The 25,596-nt window shown below is 38.5% G+C and overlaps 1 protein-coding gene across 1 annotated transcript; it reads left to right on the forward strand.

Annotated features, from left to right (window-relative positions):
- Positions 1-1,156: 1,156 nt before the first annotated feature.
- Positions 1,157-19,370, forward strand: LOC121889860 (mucin-17-like). Its single transcript, XM_042402081.1, has 12 exons — positions 1,157-1,289; positions 1,380-1,495; positions 2,125-2,189; positions 2,356-2,401; positions 2,491-2,546; positions 3,497-3,618; positions 4,363-4,425; positions 4,914-5,085; positions 10,922-11,083; positions 13,628-13,716; positions 18,170-18,459; positions 18,662-19,370. Exons 1-12 carry the CDS (start codon positions 1,157-1,159, stop codon positions 18,704-18,706), a joined length of 1,359 nt encoding a protein of 452 aa, XP_042258015.1. The 3' UTR covers positions 18,707-19,370.
- The last annotated feature ends 6,226 nt before the right edge of the window (positions 19,371-25,596 follow it).

Raw genomic sequence — 25,596 nt, forward strand, 5'->3', positions numbered from 1 at the left:
AACTGAGGCTACAAGTGGGGCAACAGATAGCACATCATCAACTGATCACACTGGTACAACAGATGAATATTCAACAACTGAGTCCACTGAAGCCTCTTCCACAACAGACCAAACTGGTCCAACAACTTCAGCTTCAGTGTCAACAGATGAGTCAAGTAGTCCCATGGTAACTTCTAACCAACCTGGCACGACATATTCAACTGAATATACTGATACAACTTTCTCCACTGACGACACCACAACAACAGAAACAATGGCAACAACTGACTCCACTGAGGCCTCTTTATCAACAGATGAAAGCCAAACTTCTGCTGCAATCTTAACAACTGAAACAATTGATGGCACAGCCACAACTGATCATTCTGGTACAACTGAGGCTACAAGTGGGGCAACAGATAGCACATCATCAACTGATCACACTGGTACAACAGATGAATATTCAACAACTGAGTCCACTGAAGCCTCTTCCACAACAGACCAAACTGGTCCAACAACTTCAGCTTCAATGTCAACAGATGAGTCAAGTAGTCCCATGGTAACTTCTAACCAACCTGGCACGACATATTCAACTGAATATACTGATACAACTTTCTCCACTGACGACACCACAACAACAGAAACAATGGCAACAACTGACTCCACTGAGGCCTCTTTATCAACAGATGAAAGCCAAACCTCTGCTGCAATCTTAACAACTGAAACAATTGATGGCACAGCCACAACTGATCATTCTGGTACAACTGAGGCTACAAGTGGGGCAACAGATAGCACATTATCAACTGATCACACTGGTACGACAGATGAATATTCAACAACTGAGTCCACTGAAGCCTCTTCCACAACAGACCAAACTGGTCCAACAACTTCAGCTTCAATGTCAACAGATGAGTCAAGTAGTCCCATGGTAACTTCTAACCAACCTGGCACGACATATTCAACTGAATATACTGATACAACTTTCTCCACTGACGACACCACAACAACAGAAACAATGGCAACAACTGACTCCACTGAGGCCTCTTTATCAACAGATAAAAGCCACACTTCTGCTGCAATGTTAACAACTGAAACAACTGATGGCACTCAGTCTGGTACAACTGAGGCTACAAGTGGGGCAACCGATAGCACATCATCAACTGATCACACTTCAGCTTCAATGTCAACAACACCACAAACACGCCCACCAACTGGACCCTCAACTTTATTACCAACCAAACCATCAACAACACCACCAACTGAACCACCAATCACCACCACCAACCAATTTATTGAAAATGTTGTTGATCCAGGTAAATCAGGTTACTCACAAACACAATCTTTTGAATTTGTAAAGTGTTATTTAAAGTCTTTAACTGACACCTTAACATTTTTCTTTTTAGAGAAAATCAACAGAACAGTACTGGTCAATGTGGTGATCAATGAGGAATACAATGAAAAATATGACAATAAATCATCACGTGAATACAAAGAATTTGTTGGAAACTTCACCAAACAGGTGAGATACATGGATACAGCATGCTTGTTTAAAGCAATATAACCCAATCAAAAATATTTTTTACATATAATGTTAAGACAGGAGAAAGCACTTTGTGGTCCAGTGCATTAGGCTCATAGTTGATAGTATATGCACAAGCAGTGTGGGTCAGTGTCAAATATTGTCCTAACTTAATACCCAAGCCAGAAAGTTGTCATGACAATGGACAACAGATGAAGAAATAACATGATGTCTGTGCACTCTAGATTAATCTTCTATAATATTCATCCTAGTAAGGGAATGCCAAGTTGAAATAAAAATATTCACTGATCTGTAGTTTGTACATTTGATGATCGTGAGTAATTAATTGATGTCAGAATGCCTTTGTAAGTGATTAGGTTATATGTGAAGTGCCGTGAGGAGTTTATCCTACTGTGCAACACCAAACATTTCAGGTTAGGACTAAAGATATTCACATCTTACCCAGCCCAAGAAGGGACATCACATTTATAAAGCAAATCACTTGTGCCTATTTGTCAACTTTGGTGCCTTTATCTATCTTACCTGTGCAATATGATTAATTATCTTGAAAAACAAAATTTCCTGTGCTGCACTCAAGACATTATGTATTTTATTTTGTCTTTTTTCAGATGAACAAATATTACGAGGATAATAAGATAGCAAACTTTCAAGAGGTGGTGGTAATTAGTGTCAGGTAATGTACTTGGAATGTTTGGAAACAAAAAAAATAATAATTGAATTAATCTCTATAGACACAAATGTAATTTGATTGTGTTTGCACATACTTTTAATGTAACAGTGCTGTAAATTACCAAGTTTTTTTTTCTTAAGATAGTTTCTCTCTTGTTCTTTTCTCTTAGCCGTGGAGAACCTTTGGTCAGATTCTCAAATAACACTGTGGAAGAGGTAAAGCGAGCCAAACACCTTTCCAGCAGTACACTGAATCAGAGATCAGAGATAAAAACTGGTCATTAATTGCTCTCTCTTTATTTCAGATAAAATTATGGGGTAAAGCCATGGCTATCTACAGTATCACACAAAGAGCAAAAGGGTAAGAAGAGAAGAAAAACACTTAAAAGATGCAACGCTAAAATAAAATAATTTAGAAGTCAGGATATAATGAATATCAGTTGTGTAAAGCTGCACTGGACAGCATAACTGTTTGAAAAATCAGATCCATAATTACCAGAGGGTAACTTTCCACTTGCACCCTGACTTTAAGAAGACTGTTTGATCTGATGTGTAAAGGATAATTCCAGTTATTTGGCATAAGGCAAATTTTTCAGTTAGGCTGTTTCATCCTAGATTGCTGTACCTCCAAACATGAGAACAGCTGTCTGTTTTTCACTGATCTTTGGTGCCAGAGGTGATGTTACAATCTACTCTTCCCGATTGAAAGTGACATCAGCTGGCACAAAAGCCCATCCAATACTGTAGTAGAGGAGGAGTTCAGTGCATGCTTTTCACCAATAAATGTCAAACGTCTGGGTTGTTGAACCTTAATATTTTTGGCTTAAGTATGACTGAAGGTACAGGTGAAATACTGTATGTGCACCATCACATTAGGCGACAAAATCCAGTTCTACTATAATTTCCACATGACATTTTTGCTGCATACAGCAGTTAGAAATGTTAACAATACACTATAAACTATTACATTAAATGTGGCTCTAAGTAAGTGTATTGATTTAAAAGAACATGTTAACCCCTTTATTGGTTTACATCTCGTTTCAGTTTCAATTGGAAGTTTTGTGTGTTTAAATTGCATTGGAGAATAGTGCTTTTTGCACTCTCTAAGGTGCACAGCTCTGTAGTGAAGAAAGTTTTGAGAATTTTTTTTTTGTCTGAATCAATGGACACAAGAAGAATAAAACACACAAATGATATTGTGAAAAGACTCCAAAACAGAAGAAGCAATTAAATAATCTCACTAACCTTTTTATATTTTTCGAGCACCCCTTCACTATACTGACATGTTGTGTGAAATTCTGTCTGCCTCAGTGTAAATGTCACACATGACGTGGTTCTGAGGATTCCAAATAACGCTAGCCATAACCAGCTATATACGGAAGACTATGAAGCAGTTAAGGATGCACTTGATGCCCTTGTGAACTGCACAGGAGGTAAGACAGAAAATACATAATCATACTGTACAGTTGCAAAACATTTATTAAGATAAAAAACAATCTTGTTCGAGGATGCAATGCTCATACCAAATTGTCAGATAGATAAAAGTTGTTTTAGATTAAGTTGTGGTGAAGTAAGTGTAAAAATGGTAATGGTTGCTATGCTAACATGCTCACAAAAAAAAGTTTCACATCAGCATGTGACCATGCTGATGTGAAACTTTTTTTTTTAACCATGGACATAATCTTAGTTTATGTTTCATGTTTCATGTTAGCATGCTAACATTGGCTAATTAGGAGCAAACGCAAAGTACGGCTGAGGCTGATGGAAATGTCATTAGTTTTGCCGTTATTTAGTCATAAACCAAAGTGTTGAACAAATCAAAATTTTGACCTAATAAGAGATTAAAAGTTCACCAAAGATATGACAAATCATCCTGAGAAGGACATGAGTGTCAATAGTTGTCAAGACATTTCACTCAAAACCACAAATGTCTGGTCTGATTTTCATGGCATTTCACCCAGAATTTGATGAGATATTTCAATCTGGACCAAAACTGCCATCTCGAGAGCCATTCCACCAGTGTGGCCAAAAGGTCTCTGATTACCGACAAATGTTGTGTTTGAAGTTTTTTGTTACAACTTTGGCACTATGTGACCCATTTCCTAATTTTTCATTTTTACTTCTGATCAAAAATAGTTTATATGTTTATAATTGTTGTTTTTTTTTTGACTTTTCAGAATGTCCTGATTTCAACGTAACAGCTCAGCCTACAGTGAATAAAACATCGGCTGATTTTGGATGTCAGTATCACCACAATGTGTGTGTGTGTGTGTGTGTGTGTGTGTGTGTCTGTGTCTGTGTGTGTGTGTGTGTGTAAAGTATTTGATCAGTATTAAATTTAAATATTTCAATCGGGACCTTTGCTAAGCTTAAAAATATTAACAGTGAAATGGGACAAATTATAGGGATTTAGGAACACTATTTGACACTATAACAAAATCACAACATGTACCTTTCAAGTGTTCATTCTCGGAAGAATTCAATAACACTACCCTTTTTTGATACTCGTATGCCCACTGGCATTTTTATAGCAATAGCAATTAAGTGTTTTTGTATGTATACACAAATTTAAGAAGGCCTTCATTATAGTATGAAAGCCTATAAGACCTAAAGACTTATTGAGGTTTACCACTAAATGCAAATGCATATTTGGCAAAGCTGGACATAAGAGTAAACTTATTTAACTCTTCATGTCTTTGTTTCTCTGACTTCTCCTGACGTACACCAGCTGTCTGTGAAAAGTTTGTTGAAGATCCAGATGTTGCTCAATACTACGAATCTGTGGAACTTGATGGAAAGATAGTATGTGTGACTGCATGTAGAAGTCAACACTCACATTATAAAAGATGCTACAACAACGGAAAGTGCACAGTGTACAAGGACATTGGACCTCTTTGCAGGTAAGTTGACTCTGCTGTCAGTTGTCTCACAGTGCTTCTAGTGAATGCCTAAGATATACTTGCTTGTAATATTGCGTACATGTAGATAGGAAATTGTAATGTGAACAGGATTGTTCACATACAATAGTTGCTTCTTCTTGCTACTTTCTGTGTGAGTATTCATTTGTTTGATTTGATTTATTGATTGGGACAGTGTAGTTTTAAACATTAAAGATGCATTGCACCAGAGTTTGCTCAAAGCTAATTTGCATCCGTAGTCCCCCACAATCAAAACATACAACAGCACAACAACAAACAGTACAAAGCGAAAAACAAAAGAACAAAAACCAAACAAAAAAAACAAACAAACAAACAAAAAACAAACAAAAAAATACACAGAACACACTATACAAAATACAAAGCTACACACAACAGCACATCACATACACCCACAATGTCAATTAGAAATTAATAATGTAAACTAGACTCAGTGGTCACACAGCTGATTCGTCTTTAGTTGATTTTTTAATTTGGCCTGCATTGATAGAACTACAGTTCTTCATATCATCAGGTAGGGCATTCCACTGAGTTGTGGCTTTCACAGAGAAAGCTGACTGCCCAAATGCAGTGCAACGAAATGGTATAGTACAATCTTGTATAGGGGATATTCTGGAGGATCTAATAGAATTTACTGAGCGAGTGTAGAAACAAATTTCAGAATAATCTAAAATTGTCAAAGCTCAGTAAATTGTATTTCTCCAGTACCCTACAGTGATGGAAATGCATTTGCTTTTTGTCCAGACTTTTTAGAGTTTGTTTGTATAAGGACTCAAGAGGTTTTATGGCTGTTTCACCAGCCTGCCCCCAACATGTGATGCAATAAGACATATGGGAAATAGTCATAGCATGCATAAATATCTTGGCTGCGTCCAAAGAGAGACAGTCTCTAATATGGCTAAAATTTGCTAAGTTGTACTTTATGGTTTTAACTGTTTTTTAACATGTTTCTTAAAGTTCCAATAAGGATCCAGTGTCACACCAAGATATCTAAAATCAGTAACTATGTCATTTTTTTCACCTTTGATGAAAATATCAGCAGCAGGACTTTGTACCATAGTTTTTGAGAAAAACATGCCATTTGTCTTGTTTACATTTAGACTCAGACATGATTGATCAAGCCAATGTGTGATTTTTTCCAATACAATTGTTAGCTTAGCAGCAGCAGCTACACATGTGTGTACACAACGGTGTCATCTGCATACATTTGTAGTTCTAAATCATGACATTGTTTAGGGAGATCATTAATATATAGGCTAAATAATAGGGGACCTAACACTGACCCTTATGGAACACCCATTGTGCACTTCATGTTGCTGGACAGTGTGTCACCAACTTTAACACATTGTATCCTATTGGATAAATATGAAGACATCCATGCTAGTGCTCTAGATGAGAAGTTAAATTTAGAGAGTTTCGATATTAAAACATCATGATTGACTGTATTGAATGCTTTACGCAGATCTAAAAATACAGCACCAACTACTCCTCCTTTGTCAATTCTTGATTTAATTTGCTCTATTAAGTGCGAGGTAGCAGTTTCAGTAGAATGATTTGCTCTAAAGCCAAATTGCATACAACGTAGACCAAAATTGCTTGTATTAAGAAATGTTGAAATGTTGTCAGTTGTTGTTAATGACAACTTCCTCAGCAACCTTTGAGAGTATTGGCAGTATACTTATTGGTCTGTAGTTACTGGCTTCAAGGCGGTCTCCAGATTTAAAAATAGGCGTGACAATGGCTCATTTCCAGTCATCAGGAAAGGAGCTGTGTTTAAAAGACTAGTTAATTAAATGAGCAACTTAAGTAACCATTACCTTGATTAAAATGAATACTTCTCTAGATTTAAAACTTGTTGGAAACATTTGGGATAATGTAAGCACTCAGCTCAACAAAATATAGGTCTAGTTGTTTTTAGACAATGACAATGTTCCAGCCATCAGGAAATGAGCTGACAAAAAGACAAGTTAATTAAATGAGTAATTAGTAAAATATCTTTGTGGGATTTGACAAACATGATGTCAAATTGGAAAGCATCTCTACTTTTGGACCTTTTTAAGGAGCTGATGATTTTGTTTACTTGTAACTCCTTAGTTTCTAGCAGCTCGAAAACCTGGCCTGTAGCATCTATAGGAACAATATCCAGTTTCCTTTTTGTAATTTTTTTTCCTAACTCATATACAGACTCAAGAAAAAAAATATTAAAGACAGAAGCAACAGTAAGATGATCCTCAATTAACTTTCCCTGTACTTTGAGTTTAAAATCTCCTAAAAATTTTAAGTCCTTCCTTGTGAGATTATCGATGTTTTTCCAAATCAATTTACTGTTGCCTTTTGCCTCATTCAAAATATTGAGATAAAAACAAGATTTAGCCTCTCTTAGCTCTTGGATAACTTTGTTCCTTAAACCTTTATAAATCAGCATGTCAGTGTCTCCTCTAATTTTAATTGCCTTCCTTAGTGCAGCTCTAGTTTCATTAGTTTCCACAAATTTTCATTAATCACGGTAAATTGTTTTTATTTTTAGATTTTATTTGTATCCTCACATTAAATTTTTCCCTCACAGAGTTGATTCTGTGAGTGAAAGTATTACACCCATAGTCCAGATCATCAGAGGACAGTATATGATCCCAGTTCAAGCTGTTAATTTCATTGATAAATCCTTCTTGCCTAGCCCTGGGTATGCATTGAAGGATCATTGTCTTAGCTGCCGTGGTCTAGTCAGTTTTCTCAGACATAGGGTTAGGTTATGATCTGATAAACCAGTGATTAAATTACAACGTTTAGTTATCCTTTCTGGTTTGTTAGTAAATATCAGATCAATTTGTGTACTGGAGCATTTTGCAATCCTAGTTGGGCCTTTTACTAGTTGTTCTAGTTGGAATTTCTCTGTGATCATTTTTACTTTTTCCCTGTTAGTTTTTTCCTCCCAATTCACATTAAAATCACCCATAAGTAATAATTCTTTGTTGAGATTACACTCTTTCAAGACTTCTGTGAGTTGATCATAAAAACTGTCATCTGCAGAAGGGGGCCTATAGATACCTATGATGTTAAAAGACATTTGCTGGGATAACATTATTTTTATCCCAACATATTCTAACGTGTTACCCGCATTATAAACCACACATTCACATTTGATGTTGTCTCTCACATAAAAAAGCACCCCTCCTCCTCTTCCACCAGGTCTGTCTCTTCTGAAACATTGGTATCCGTGCACCGTGAACACACTCGCAGGAGTTGTTTGTTTCAACCATGTTTCAGTCAAACAGAGAAAGTCCAGATTTGAGTCAGACACAAGATGAGTTAGCTGATTGCTCTTTGCAGGAATGTACTGATGTTAAAACGTCCACCAAATAGCCCCCTCGGTTTCAGCTTCGGGTCCCGTGAGACTTTTGCATGATTGCTCACTGGAGGGTTTCGACACACAGTGGTGTCAGCAGCCGGTTTTGTGAGAGAGACACTGGACCTATCAAGGTTTCCACTGCCCGGTAGCAAAAAGTTATTCATTTAGACATCATGCCTTGTGTTAACAAAGTTTAGTCTGTTAAGGGAGAAGCCCGGCTCGGAAATCATTGCTGCTCATTCATCACTGGTACCAGAGGAGTCCCAGACACACTCGGGCACAAATCAGCATCGAAGTTCTGCAGCACTCCAGGGGTCACTAGCCCAGGATTTAGCTGAACATCTCTGGAAAGCAGGATCAGCATGAAGAGGAGACCTGCTATTCTCAGAAATGGGGTGGCAGATGACCGGTCCACTGGATCAGTGATTCGTTCTGGTACCTGGGCTCGTCTGTGCCACAGGACAGAGGAATAGATTGCAAAATATCCCAGTAAGTTATGATGAAAACTCACTGTAGGGGCATCAACTGGCCATGAGCCAGCATTTGTCCCAAGCTCAAGCACTCGGTGTCCCAGTTGTTTTCCATCAATGTTGATTGCTCTGGCCAGACAGACACGCACAGGCAATACAGCAATGAGTACCAACAGTAGTCCAAAAAGCACTCCATGAAACACAGCCCAGGTGTTTTTGCTGATGAAACACTGCTTTGAACTTGACGCAGTTTTTGACAGGCATGCTCTGTGGTACAATAAACGGCCTCCAATGACAGCCCTATGTAGCAATCCCATCCAGGATCACAGTGGCAAGAGGGTAGAAGCTCCTCTTAAGCCCCTCAGCACCGGCCCGGTGCACCCAGAACCTCCTCTCGACCTCAGTGGGGCGAAAAGGCCGCCATCCGGGTGATTAGGAACCTCAGAAGATCTGTGTGGCCAGGACCGTTTCCTTCGATGTTGAGATGGATGTACAGATGGTCTTACTTGATGTTTAATCTGATGTTTACATTTGAAAATCTGGACTGGCCTTGTAGCAGAGTCGGCAGGGGGGGGTGAGCTGACCATCTCCCCATCCTGATGAGTGACCACCAGTCACATGCCATCAATTCTTGAGTCAAAGGTGCATAAAGAGGCTCCAGCATACGTGGATTACATTACCAGCAAGGATCCTTTTAAGTTTTCTTCTTGTTTTTTAAAAAAAACAAAACTATTCTGTTAGCTTCTTTAGTGCTGTATCTCCTTTTGAATATTGGTAACAGCAGGTAGCAGTTAGCAGTTGACAGCTAGCTAGTTGTTTTGATTTGAAAAATATATCCAAAGATGATGTTTTCTCTTCTATTCTTGCTGATCAATGCTATTACTTCTTCTATAGAGTCCTCTCTGAAGACTTTTTAGTGTTAATTTGCAAAATGTTCCACTTTTTTGGGTCCAAGTTTGAGATGTAATCAGGAGCTCACTCCCAGTGCAGCCACTCCTCTGGAATCATCAAAAAGTATATCCACTGGATGGCAGATTGAGGCCAAATCATCCCTGGCCAACACTGGAATATCGTCTTTGAGAACCTCTGATTTTACACAATGTAAACATAACTAAACACGTTCTTCCATTGTGGTTGTGGTTTGAGTTTTTTTTCTTATATACTGACCCCACTGTTCATGCGGTTAATTTCATCTTTACCCTAACCCAAACCGCTAAATCTAACCCTTTCTGAATGTGTTATGTGTATAACCAATACCCTGAAGGAATGCAGGATAGGCGGGGTAGCTATGATGTGAATGTGTAAGGTAAAAAGCAAATGTATCAGTGCTCTAAGTAGTCAATCACACTGACAAGCACACAAAAAATACAGAGACTATAAAAACTTGTTTCCCTGTGATTTAATGTAAGACATGGGCTTCTGTCTTGTGAAACACGTTCCTGTTTTTGTGGCATTAAGTTTATCAAAATTGCTCGCTCAATACACTGCAACTAGACCATGAGATAGATTCAATTACATTCATTATTTTATTCTAGAGAAAAAGTCATTTACGCAAAAACAGGCACAGTAATAACACCAACAGAAACATTGTTTTAAAGCCAAAGCCACAATCTAATGCACCCTCACTGCTAAATAAAACAAACAAAACAAATCGAATGTAAAAAAAAGTGCACTGATCATCATGGCATCCATATAATAGATAATGAGGAAAAACGAGTTTCCAAACTGGCCCAGGGAAAAACAACAAAAGGACAAATGTAAGATCCTTGCGTGCAAAAAGTGTAAATCATTTATGAAATGAAAAATTTCCTATTGTGGGACAGTAACGATCTGAACTGAATTGAAACTTTATTCAGGACCCTCTTATATGGATTCCTGAGACTGACATATCAGATAGGGTTCAGTGTCATGGAAATTTAAAGAACTGCTAGTTTTTGCTACCTTACAGTCTCTATTGTATAACTTTGTTCCTCCTCCTGTTCAGGTGTCCTAACGTGGAATCGACATGGTACTTGAGTGATGACTGTAGCCTCCCCATACAGAGGACTGCTTTCTATGCTGGGTTAAGTGTGACTTTTGCTTGTCTGTTGGTGGTAGTGGGAGTCTTGACTGCCTTCTTACTGAGGAACAAACAAAGGCAAAAGAGGTAAGCTGTGCGCTGACATTAATCAGAACATGAAGATGTGATAAAATGCTTCAGAACTTTTGTTTTAGTTCAGTTCAGTTTACTGTCATAAGCATTAAATATAATCAGCAGTGCCTCTCAATACAATAAAATGACAGTTCTGACCACACCCCTGGATAGCTGACCACCTAATGACAATGAAATATAAGTCATATTTGGAACCTATATTTAAAGTGACACCATAGTGCATTAAAGCCCCTAGGTGTGGAATTTAAACATTGCTGTCTTCAGCACCTCCATTGGTAAACTGCGATAGACCTCATCACCTCCACTTTCACACTCTTATAATCCACCTGGCAAAATAAAAAATACAAGAGATACTTTTCTGGCAATGAATGTTCGCACCAGATGTAAATTGTGAGGAGTATATCATCCAGTATGGATGATCCTAAGGATAATGAGCTGAATCTTATACGATGAGAATAATTAAGAAGACACTATAATAACTACACACAGGGGCTACAAAAAACAGTAACGCCAGCACTACTGTTATATTAACAGAAAAACAATAAAAATTAAAGCTGCAAGCGGCGTTGGTCGGGACCTCACACTCATCCATCAGGATCAGATCATTTTGCTTTTTAAAAATGAGGGATATTTCTTACAAGTATGGTGTGCTTTTATTTTGAAAGTTTGATTGAAATGTGTACTGTCCGGTGTGTAGAGACAATAAGTAATTGCAGCTGGACACAGAAAAATACTCATATATTTGAATGGAGAGTGTGAGTGAACCCACACCTTTTTGAACATTTACTGCTTCCACATAGTTTAAGATACAGACTTCATTTGAACTTTAAATGAGTCACAAGACTTTGACCTACAAATCTTGAATTTGCATGTGTTTTCTATCTTTTACTGTTTTTGAGATATAAGAGTGTGAATTTTAAAGTCTTTTCTTGCTCCTCCTGTGATTTTATAATGAGTGTGTATTGTGGAATGTTTCACAGTACTGAGGGAGTGACATCACCAGGAGCAGTTGGAGAGGAGGGTTTTAGAGTACACTTTTTGTGAAATCTCCTCATAAATCCCATTACTTTGGCCAAATCTTACATTAAAAATCATATTTTAGTAGGAAATTTCTTTGCGAATCCATTGATACATGTTTGAAAGTGGTCAGACTTATAGTTTAGACGTCAAAAGCATCTGTTTGACACAAAGTTCATGCCCATAGATTGCCTCTTCATTGATTTACATTGTAAGGGTGATGTGGCACTTCAACTTTCAGGGCTTAAAAAATCCAAACCGTTCGAGTTATTACAAAGTTTTTAACAACTTTTTTTCAGCACAGTATCATAAGTCATGTATTAAAGTTTGAAGCCGATGCCATTAACGTATCGGAGGAGATAGCGTTTGTTCGGGGTCCAAAATTGGGTCAAAGTCTTATTTTGAAATTGAGATTGCAGACTTCCTGTTGGATTTAGGTCTGGGGTGTCATAATTGAGTTTTGGTTTGATCTCTCTACGACATTCCTACGGGCCGTGGCAGCCAGATTAGTTACATAGGTGGCGCTAGAGAGCATATTTTGGCACTTTAGGAGATAATTTTTACATTTTATCAAATTGTTCACCAGAACTGATGTGTGTGCCAAATTTGGTGAGTTTTTGAGCATGTTTAGGGAGTCAAATTTAGGGTTTAAGTGGTGTAATAATAAAGAAAGAAAGAAACAAACAAACAAACGCATGAAAAACAATAGGGTCCTCGCCCTTAGGAGAGGTCTACCTGTTTTACAGTAGTCCTCTGCCTTTTGGGCTCGGTCCCTAATAAATAAAGGGCAACACACCCCAGCGGAGTATGACACACGTCAAATCCCCTGCACCCATTGTTGTCATCTTTTCTTTTGCATCTTGACGTGTCAGAATATGCCACTGTTCTATTTCCTAGCATTGACATGCATCAACTCTCCCGAAAAACAGCAGTTTTATCCTATTTTCTCTCCAGATTGGCACATCTCAGCTTCTGTATTCTGACTATTTCTCTCTGTGTAGTGTGTCCAGTGGGTGCTATGGGTCAAATGACATAATGCTATGTGACATAGCCAGTGTGTGTATCACTTTAGAATATGGTGACTTCCAACAACACATTACAACTTATTTAAAAAATCGAAGTGATGTGTTGCTTAAAGCAGTTCAAATATCTCTACCAGTAACATACAGCAATATGACACCATCATTTTAGCTCGGCCAGTTTCCCTAGGAATTATAGCCATATTTAATGATTCTGCAACATGATTTACATTAAATGTCAACATTCAGTGCATATGGAGGAAGTTATGTAGTGATGTGAAAAGCTAGGTGTGGTAGTTGGGGTGGTGAATGAGTGTGGCTTTAATCCTAGAGACCAGAGCTCACAATTAAATATTTTTCATCATACCATGAGTCAAACAGGGTTTTACAATGTTTGGAGCGGGAACTGCATTTAATTTTGCCTTTGGAGACATAGCATTTTTTCCACACATTTTCTGTAATGAAAGCTGATATGATAAAACCTGCTCTACTGTGTCTGCAGGAAAAGGGACATTAAAGTGCAGCTGGTGAACCAGTGGTTGACTGAGGACTTTGAGTGGTCCAGATCAAACAGTGACATTCACAATGCTGGTAATGTATAGTATTAATTACACACACACACACAAACACACCAGTATTTCTTTCCTGAAGCCTACAGTCTGTTTTGGGTATGCAACTCGTGCTGTGCACATTCTGATATAATTACAGCACCCAATACTATAGGATTTATATAGTTTATACTGTAAAGCAAACTCAGAAATACGAGCCCTGAGCGTCAGTCTGATTGGTTGCTTGCTGGCTGAAGACATGGTTAATGATCTACAGTGAACTAAAGTTCATTGGGAAAGTTGCCATCCTCTGAAGGAAATGATGACATGCTGGTGTAAAGGTCTTCCTTTACAAGTGCAAAGAGTTGGAAATAAAGTAGAGATGGTGTGTACACTATCCGAAAGACTTTCAGCAGATCTTTATGAATGCAGTAGTGGGAGGACATACCAGACACATTTCATCCATGGGCACAGTATGACATCATCAAAGCTACATTCATTCGTTTTTTGGTCATTCAGGGAACAAGCTGTGGTCACAACATTGACATGTTATTGCCTTATAAAGTTGTTTTATTAATTGTGTTAGCAAATGGTTGCCTATTTACACATCCTACACCTGACACTCCTTTAGCTCTGGTTTGGTCTCCACCAACTCCTGTGAAAAATACCCGACTCTTTAGCTATGTTCACCAGCTAGTAACTAACTGTGTCTTTCTTACTGTGTCTTCTCACTGGGTAGCTTACAGTGTCTTTACCAGAGCTTTTTACTGAAAACAGCTGCATGCTAAACAAAAAAGGGCCTAAAGAAGCTAAAAAGCTCTATAAAGCTGAGGGCAACTGCAGTTTTGCCTCTCTCTCTCTCTGTTTGTGATCACTGGAGACATCTTTTACATCATAAAAAATGTGAATTAGTGCTGATTTAAGGCCTCACAATGCACCCAAGGATAAGGTTTAAATTTATGGACATGACTCAAATCAACCCAACTCATGCCCACAAAATCTGCCCAAAACTTGGATGTCATGATCGATGACCAACTAACCTTTAAGGTTCATGTGGCCTCAATTGCTCGGTTGTGTTGATTTGCCCTGTAAAACATCAGGAATTAGACCCAACTTGTCTGAGCATGCAGCACAACTCCTGGTACAGGCTCTTAAATATCACGCATTCCTTACTAGCAGGCCTCCCCACATGTACATTCAAACCTTTGCAGATGATCCAGAACGTGGCGGCACGTCTGGTCTTCAACCAGCCCAAAACAGCACATCACCTCGCTGCATGTCACCTCGCTTCATATCCCTTCACTGGCTCCCAGTTGCTGCCCACATCAAATTCAAAACCCTGACAATTGCTAACAAAATAGCAACTAAAACATCTCCCGCCTACCTGAACTCCCTCAATCAGGTCGACACACCCTCCCACTCACTACACTCTGTCAATGAAAAGCACCTGGTACCACCACCACAACAGGGCCCTAAGTCGCTAGCCAGACTCTTTTCTTCTTTAGTGTCCTGGTGGTGGAACGAGTTACCAAACTCTGTTCAATTGAGTCCTTCTCAATCTTTAAGCAAAGATTAAAGACTCAGCTCTTTCACGAACAACTCTGCATTTAAAGGACTGAAGGAAGAGAGAAAAAAATCTGTTTCTATGCATTTTATGCACTCTATACATTGCCTCTGTGCACTGCCTGTTGGCACCTCCATCCTATCGGATTCAAACTTAGCTTTATGGCACTTATTCTTGTTGTTCTTTCCTGACTGGATCCCTGCTTGTATTGTATCAGTGGACAGTAACATCAAGTTCACACGAGAGGATTTCAGGAACAACAGCTTGGCCTTTTTTGACTATGCTGTACACATCGAAGAGGACGGGAGCCTCCACACTGGAGTATACAGGAAACTCACACACACAGACCAATACTTACTCTTTGACTCTCACCACCCACTGGAGCATAAGCAAGGAGTTATCAGAACCGTGCACCACTGAGCTGATAATGTACCAACAAGTGCCCAGGCCCAAGAGAGGGAGCACAAATACCTGAAGGATGCGCTTAAAGCTTGTGGATACCCTAACTGGACCTTTGTGAAAACAGCCACAAGATGCAGGAAGAATGCTGATACTGTGGGTGGTGAAGAAAAGAAGAATAAACACAACAACATCATCATTCCATACATGTCTGGAGTATCTGTGAAACGCAGGAGGATTTTCAACAAACATTGCATCCCTGTGTTTTTTCAAACCCAGCAACACACTAAGACAAAAACTGGTCCACCCGAACGACCAAACACCCAAACACAAGAAAAGCAATCTAGTATATGCAGTCCAATGCAGTGAGGAATGCACAGGCTTGTATATCAGGGAAACTTAACAATCATTAAACAAACTCATGGTTCAACACAGGAGGGCCAACTCCTCACATCAAGACCCAGCAGTTTACCCACACCTGAAAGATAAAGGATACTCTTTCGATGACAACAATGTACATATTATGGATAGGGAGGACAGACAGTTTGAAAGAGGAGTGAAAGAGGCGATCTATTTCAGAGTAGAGAATCTATCCCTCAACTGAGGGGGAGACACCACTTATCCCCCACCTACAATGCTGTCCTTTCAACCCTTCCCAAGAGACGAAGGCCCTGTTTACACCTGGCATTAACATGCGTCTCCATATGCATCTTGGGTGACCACTTGTGATTGAGACGCTGTGCACATTTATGCACAGGAGCGTAACTTCATTGATTATTTAAATCTCAGACACGCTGACAGGACATATAATGTTTATTAATGTTCTGTGTTCTTCTACACATCCAAATGGTCAGCTGTTACACACACAGTCCAGGTTCATACAGTGAAACTGTTTGGAGTGAGTAAAGCAGCCATCCTCCTAATAAATCCTGAGCTCATTATGTTGAGAAGGGCAGCAAAACTAAAAACTGTAGTTAACTTGACAGGACAGAGGAAACTATCCAGGGGAAACAGAATTAAACATTTAGCTTCTGAAATATTTTTTAGAAACACAAACGAAAACCAAGTTATTTTCTTGTTTTGGTTTAATTTCTATTCCAATTGTTGATTTGAAGATGAAAACGGGTTAGAGAAACGGGAAAAGAATGTGACCACATGCAGCCCAGACCACCTCCAAATGTGGTCTGAGTGATCGGATCTCAGTGTGTCCTCAATGCGTCTTGGGTGCATTCACACCTGCACTTAGAGCTGTCCACTTGTGATCGGTTCACCCGAGATGCATGTTAATGCCAGGTGTAAACAGGACCCTATCTACCACTCACATTTGGCCTCATGTGACAACTTGGATTGTCATTTACACTTGGCCTAAGGTGACTCCAACGACTCTTAACGACTGTCATTACAACAGCCAGGAGCACAAATGAACCAAGCAGTATCAATGATACAATCTTGATAATGACCCCACAGAAGTTAAATACCTGAGACTCCCCGTCAGTCAGTTAGAACAGAAGAAGCCCCTTGGATGAGAGGTGAACTGTCCTCAAGTATCTACAACTAAGTCCAGTTGCCCTAGAATCGACCATCCTTGGATAACCATGACCTGGATGACTGAGAATCCTCACAGACAACAGACAGAAAATCATGGTTTCACTTGATGGTCCCATTAAATAAAAGAAAATTAGTATATGTACAGTATGTGCAAGAAAAATGAAATTTAAGGACTTCCTTAAATCTGATTTATTATTCAATGTGCACAACCTGTTTTCATTTAGAGTCAAATTTGGTAGGAAAGACCTCTCTTTGAAGGAGCATTCAAAGAATCTGAGGAGCGATGATGATTATGCTGAAACAAAAGCCTGTTAAAAAACATATACATAAACATTAAATCTCACAGACAGGAGGTTGTGATAGCTGATGGAGCTGCAGCAGCAAACAGTATTAGAACGAGGTTAATGGCAGAATGATATTGTGAGGTCTCAGGTTATAATGGCAGTGTTGCACATCTGCATGAATATGACTTAACGTCACTAGACAGCTGGTAGCTAAATGGCTGATGAATAAGCCAGTTATTGTGAAGCAGCTGATGTCAATCAGCTAATGCAAGTGCAACTTGACTACTGCTTCCAAAAATGAAAATTTAAAACTGAATTGTTTTTCTTTTGGTCCCATGTAGACCAAAACAATGAGCTAATATAGGCTTAAATACAGGCTAAATACTATAGAGCTGATAGGAGCTACAGAGTTGATGATAAACCATCACTATGAACTCATCCATTTTACACTACACATGATCTATTAATTGATTGTTAATATAAAACTATTAAATAGTACAGCTTTAAGCTTTAAGAACCACTTAAGAACCACTTCTTAATTTGTTGTATACATCTGTGTGATGGCCACTCTACCCCGTTGAGGCAAACATTTGTGATTTATGATATTGGCTATATAACTAAAATTGACCTCTCCAGGCATGAAATTACATTTTTTCTGTATGTGAATCTCCAATAACCCTTTACTGTTCTGCTATTCATAGGAGATTACAACAACCCCTCTTATGCAAATGACGAATCAGCCATCCACAGAGAGGACTCGAGTGTTTACAGACAACCTGTTCTCTATGAGCTGAATCGACCATCTTCGGATACTGACGACAGACAATCAAACCCATCAGCGATTATAAATGGACTGGAGACTGAGTATTCACTGTCAGATCCACCATACAGACATAATACTCTAACTACGACTCTTTCTTTTTCTAATGCTGGACACCAACAGCCTGCTAGCCCGGCCCTTCACCACAGAGGCCTCTCCTCCAACCAGCCGGTCAGTGCATATCCACAGAAACACACAAGCTTGGTGTTGTTATCCTATCATTAATAAATTTGGTATCAAAATTTCATCGGAACAAAGAAAGCGTAATGAATGGCATTTCATCAATTAGTTTAACCATTTATCATATTTTTTTCTTTCTTTGATTCATTTATTAATTCTCACTTCATTTCTGTCTTTCATATTTTGGGCACAGATGAGGATCGGCAGGCCTCAGAGAAGGACATCCTGGGACGCTTGAGCAGTAGAACGAAAACTTGACTCTGCATCATTTGGACAAAGTCTTCTGTCAAACTGTCGACTCTGTCTCCACTTGTTCTTGTATCTCTTTGCTGCTTTATCAGTGTATTTATAACTGCTGTTTTTAGGTGTTTACATCACTGTTTAACTGATTGATTTATTTTCATGTCGGCAAGATGAAGTGGAAATAATCGCCATGCAAAGTTTGTGATTCTAGTGATAATAGATGATACATTTTGTTTATATATGTAGAGATTTTTTCTCAAAAATTTGGAATGGTAGAAAACTCTAAATGTGATCATAAAAGACATCTACAATTTCCTCTTAGTGACAATCAAAAACAAGTTATTTTTAATGCAAATACATATAATGATTGATGATTACAAATGCATGATAATGCTGTAACAGACAGACAGCGTTAACAGGAACATTATTATTGTGTATAGTGACATGGGTTGCTCAGAACTACAGAGGTCAAAACATATAGTAGTAAACTCCAGTATGACAAAAGTATGAAATTCTGACAAAAACATGAATGAACAACACCAATGAAAAATAACATTCTGAATAGTATTTCTAAATACATACTTAAAGCTTCATTAATCAGTTTTTATATTTTTATATTTAGTCAGCATTCATTTGGAGTTGTGGAGCTGAGGGGAACTGCAGAGTTGGTAATAATTCTCTGGGGGTTCAACACTATGAGTGACCCCTGTCACTTGACCGTCATTTGATCCATTGTTCATATAAAAACATTGATTAGTGCAGCTTTAAGATTATCCTAATTAAATGAAAGGCCATATCTTGTCAAGTTTAAATTCCCATTAGATAATTCAAGTTCATAATTCCAATTCTGGTCCCTGGACAAGTTGAGGCTCTCCACAGAAGGGCCTTTAAAGGATGTGTCTAAAATTGTTTCCTAGCCACATTAATGTCATTATTGTCAGTGGTTCTTAAATTGCACACATTAGTGCCTGGTCATACCAGAATGAGGAACAGACCTTCATTTGATGAACTGATTTTGGGCCAAGATTGAACTGTTTTAAAGAGTAACTTCACCCAGTCAAATAATCCAGCTTGCGCTGCCGACTAGTGGTGACAACATGCTTTTTCAATGCACTGAACAGCAGTAGGGTACCTCTGCACTATAGTACCATTCTTTATCACAGCTGGGTCACAGGGATAACAGATCACACCAAGCACATCCAGCTGTGATGTTGAATGTGATCAGAAGTGCAACAGACGTATACCTTTCAACCCACAGAGGTCAGTGCCGCTATGTTTTTCCTCCTCCTAAAATCTAGTGTGGAGTTCCTCTTTAAATGCTGATGTGACTGGGCAGTTATTCATTTTATTAGCTGCTGCTGAAGAGGAAGTGTTGTGGCAACATTTCCAGTCACAGTGAGCAAAAAAAAACTCACAGCTTTTAATAGTGCATTCAGGAAACCTGTCCAGAACCGTACCCTGCCTCACAACCAATGCAGACCCTGAACATGATATAGGTATGCATATTGGAGATGGATGATTTTGGCACTGGGACACCTTAGAAAATGGCTGTCTCCCTGGAATACTTACTACCTACTGAACTAAGGATTACTTTTATTTAAGATATGATTTTGCACTATTACAGTTATGCTAGATGCACTTTATGTAAATAAAAAAGTTCCTGAACTGAAATGTTTGTATCTTTCCATCACAAGTATTCATATTAATCAATAAAATCATAATCAAGTTATAAAATATGGTGGTTTACATAGAGCTATGCTACCACATTCTCACTGCTTGCAGTCTTTGTGCTAACATGTTCATGTATGCATGCACCTCTACTGCAAGTTTAAATGATCATGCTGACCATCCCTTAAAAATCTGTTTAATTAGTTAAGTGTAATGTTAGTAGACTATCTACTAGTTAAATATTCTTTTACAGTTTATTATAGTGTACATGCTACTTACTTTTAATCTACTGGATATGCACTACTGAAAACTATAGCATGTAAATGGACTTTTAATAGAGTCAAATTTTAAGATAAAATACATTTACTTTGAGTTTTAATGTACTACTTAAAATACAACATTAATGTTCAAAAATGAAGAAAGAGCTTGCTGCACAAAAAAACAACTGAGATCTTGACAACTAAAAGTTTGCTATTAATTTAAACATTTTTTACATGTGATCACAAGCTCCACATACACGATTGTACAGTGAAACAGAATTAGATGAGAGAAACATTACAATAAATCACATTTTCATCCAAAAATCCACCAAATCCAAATCCAAAGTAGAGGAAAGACAAGAAGATTTGATAAAGCAAGAAAGGCACCAAATAGAAAAAAATACTCTAATATATACTACTACTAATATATTAATAATCTGAGACAGAATTTAAAGTCCAGAGGGAAGTTGAAGCCTAAAAGTGATGAGGCCTACATGGTGCACATCTGAACACACAATTATCAAATATGTATAGCTAAATTGTGCCTAAATAATTCAGTAAACCCAAATTTAATTTCAATATTAGCAGGCCCATATGTAATAGCATAAAGTATAGTACAGTAAGTGAAAGGCCATGCCTATCTGCTGTGAGAGGACCTTTTTTCCAAATGTTCTAAAACTAATAACAGTGTTTTTACACGTTTCAATCAGTCTTTCTTCACTAATAATTCATGCAATATGTATACATTGCTATTAATGAAATTATGCTGCACACGTTTTAGATTTTTGAATGTGATTTTTAAATCACTAATAAACACTATCAGGGCCGCTTACTGTATGTTGAAATATATTCAAGAGTAAAATGTCTGTCTTCAGTAAAGCATTATCTGGAGAAGGAATTGGAGTAAATGTCGTCTTTTGCTCACAGCCTTGCACAGTGCAATAAGCATGTTTCCATTATATTTTGTTGTAAAGATGCTTTGAATGCACTCAGTGAGCTTGCAGCCAGGCCACAGATGCTGCCTGTCCACATGGCTGAAGAACTACAATAAAGAGGTTCTAAAACACTTTGAATGGTAGGGGAGAAAAAAAGTGCATTTCTCTCTGGTGGTTTGAATGGTTGCTAAAAATGTCCGTGCGACTGAAAGGCAGAAATGTGATCTATTTAGAGCATTCATTTATTTCAATACCACTGAATCTTTTGCTGCTTTTCCAGTGGTTATTATTCAAGTGGTTTTCAAATTGTTTATTTGAAACAATATCAGCAGATCATATCTACGAGCCACAGGCACAGATATTACCTTATTATCAACATTATTAAATATTATCAGCTAGATATTTACATATAAACATCACAGCCTCCATTTGTGAGGTAAATAAAATGACAGGGTGCTGTTGTATGGACTGCATTATACTGTGTGTGTTTCTGCAGATAAAAATGAATTTGATACATGAAATACATGGATATTTGACTGTGTCAGTAACTTTCAATACAGGGTCAAGGACAAATGTACAAAAAGACACAAATATAGACAAATAAGTGAATAAAGAAAAAGATAAGCAAACATGGGGCATCAGGGTCATGACCTCAGGGTCTAAAGCTGTATTTACATTATAATAGAAAAACAATGTTCAGTTATTTGCAAACAGAAATTTGCAAAAACCTTTGGTTTGTTGGTAACACTTTACAGTTTTTATAGTCTTGTGGTCTGTTCTAACTATCAGGACAAATTACATTTTCAAAGACCAACAGACTACAATATGTACATTGTAGTAATGCTTAGAAACGCTCATTAATTTGCTCTCCATCTTCAGTTGCAGCACAAGCAGTAGCTCTCAGCCAGTAGCTGCACTCACAAACACAGCTTGGGTCAAAGTTCAAGAAATTTTAACTTTCAGCACAGCCCTGCTCTTCTCCATGTACTGCAGACATTGGCGAAGGACCATCGCAACTCACCACATGCACAACAGTGGAGGAATTGTGCCTGAAAGCTATTTTTCTGCACCATGTAGTCACGTCTGCAGTTTGATTCCAACTGTAGGTTTCTGTCGCATGTCAGCCCCCTTGCTCTTTCTCTTTACATTACTGGTTTTCTCTTCTGTCAACTATCAAATAAAAGCATGATAAAGGCAATAGATCTGCAAACTATTTTAATTATTGTATAGGCAAATATATATGAATATAACCTCTTGTTTTGTTTTCCATACACTGTATAGAATATTCCACTCTGCCAAAAATTGGCAACTCTAAGGCACATCCTTACCAGCGGCAAAACAAGTCTTTCCAAAGGCCACTATACCTGGAGACACAACCAGATTCTCTGGCAACTGGTAATTATCCTGGAGAAAAGGAGCACTGTTGCCAAAGCCCTAACTCCCCAAACAACTAGCTTCTCTAACACCACTGCCTTCATACCAGCAGGGCAACTCCCAAGGCTTACTACAAGAAGGGAATCAAGCCTGCTGGACACAGTCCATGACTGGAGGATGCAGGTGGGTATAGACCAGAAGCTCATCCACAACCAATCTCAGGCTGGCACTGGTCTTGTGGTCTACATCGCAGAGGTCCCTATGCATCGTGGAGCTACCTGTCCCTTTTGAGGTTGCAGTGGGTGAAGTGTATGAATGAAAAAGGCTGAAATATGTACACATATCAGATGAAGTAGTGAAGTGTGGCTGGAGAGCACAGGTGCTACTGGTGTAGGTGGGCTGCAGAGGTTTTGTGGCCAAATCAACCACTGGGCTCCTGAAAGAGATGGGAGTTTGAGGACGGGCCCTATGGCAAGCAACCAGGTCATTGTCAGAGGCTTCAGAGTGTAGCAGCAACTGGCTGGAGAGAAAGGACCTGAGCTGGACTGCAAGATGAACATCAACCTACAGGAAGAGGGGCGCACCTGGGATGCCAGGTGTTGTAGTTGAGCCTTCTGGAGGTGTCGTGGGCTTATCATCAAAGAATCGGTGCCAACCTGATGACCCCAATGAAGTGATTACCCCTTCTGACATCAAGGGAGTGCTGATTATTGTAAGGGATAGTAACAACAAATCCTGTGAGTTCAACAGTTACTGTATATTATATAGTCACTATAAACAGTAAGAATTTGGCCTGTATACTGTTCTTGTTCAGTGCTAACATGCTGATAACAACTGTACTGGACAGCAAACCTACAGTATCATACAGGTCAAATTATTACTGTATTTTGTATAAACAGGCTTGTGGTCTGTCCTATACAAGTAGTTCAATAGTGCTGGCAGTGCAATGCTGAAACTCTTTTTGCATGAGTACTATAAAAATTAGTCTATATTCAGAGGTGGTTCATGTGTGTGTATTGATGAACACTATGCAACTGCATATGGCATGTGGTAAATTGATACATGCTATTGCATAATGTGGATATTATACAGTTTTAGTACAGTAGGTACAGTAGGTTAGTATTTGGTATGGCATTTATTTCAAAGGAATTGTTTTTAGACTTTACATGGATGATCTAACATCTCATATTTGTAATTATGTGTGGAAAGTGAAGTTTTGCCATACAGAGCTCTGTAGCACCTACTAGAGGGGAGAACGTGGACCAGGTTATGTGGGGTCTGGACCGCAGATCCATTTTGATTAGAAAATATAAGAAAACAAATAAGAAAATGGTGATGTGAAGAAATAGTAAATGTATGACAATGCCTGGTAATGTGCACAATACAGTGTGTGCAGAGTGTCTTAGTAAGCAGAGAGTCAGGGACAGAGAAAAAACAAATTACACAGCAGATATGGGAGGAAGGGAGAGAGAGAAAGAGAGGAGGAGGAGGAGAGAAATTGATGTGTTATGCCCAGTCAGTGTTGCTGCAGTAGCAATTAGATAATAGGTCTGGATCAGCAGCACACAGCCTGCTCAACACCATTAGAGATTAGCCTGAGAAAGCTGTTTCACTGCTGGATGTGGACCTGTTCGTGACCGCTTTGTCTTTATGGATCTCATCTGTACACCTGTCTAACCCTGTAGACCTTAAAGAGAAACACTACACTGGCACACTGGATAAAAATGCTCTATAGATCAATTTATTTTTTATATATCCTCCATGCTTTAATCCATCTATTCTCTTGGCCTGTTTATTTATATGAAACATAGGAATAAACAGGTGGCTCTGAGATACAGCCTTCTGTATTCTGGCATATATCATCAGTGATGTAACCTGGGTTCATCCAGTGTTTTGGGTCTTTTAACACCCTCACCCAGGCAACCCAACCAGGAGCTCTTCAAAATAGCGATTTGCATGCCCTGCTTACATGCTGATAACAAATGGTAGCAGCATCACCTTTCACAAATGAATCTTGCAATGTCTCTGGCATGGGTTGTTAATGTAGTGCTTGTTCTGATTAGTGAAATGTTGAAAATAACAGGAGAGGAAATTATATCATGTTGCAAATTGTAACTTTCATGTTTCACATTTTTTTCATGACAGTCAGCATGACTTTCAAACAAATGTATGTCAGTTGGAAGGATGTTTTGTGCCTGCACCACATTTTCTTTTACTATCAGTCTGGACTCAGAAGGAGCACAGAAGCTATATTGTTTTTTCTCATTTGTTATTCTTTTTGCTTTTAACTATAACCACTACATTACTCAACATTTAATCACAAGATTTTGTCCTCGTTTTTATTTCTTTATTTTAATTTTATCAGTACAGTCAAAGTCTGGTGGGCAGATCGGAGGTCCTGACTTGTGTGCAGAACTCCATTCAAAAAAGTTGAGATTTAATATTGCTGCCCTTTAATGAGAGCAGGCTGCTCACATAAAACATGATAAAACCAGACAGTTTGACTGACAGACCGACTGAATGTGATAGTTTAACAAGCAAAGCAGTGGGATCACAGTTTTTATAAAGTTTTTATGAATTGTTGAGTGTTGAGTGTATCTGGCTAGTTAATGTTAGCAGCTTTATTTCCAGTCTGTCTGCAATGAAGC

This window comes from Thunnus maccoyii, chromosome 22 (assembly GCF_910596095.1).
Source record: "Thunnus maccoyii chromosome 22, fThuMac1.1, whole genome shotgun sequence".
NCBI classification, from domain to species: Eukaryota; Metazoa; Chordata; class Actinopteri; order Scombriformes; family Scombridae; genus Thunnus; species Thunnus maccoyii.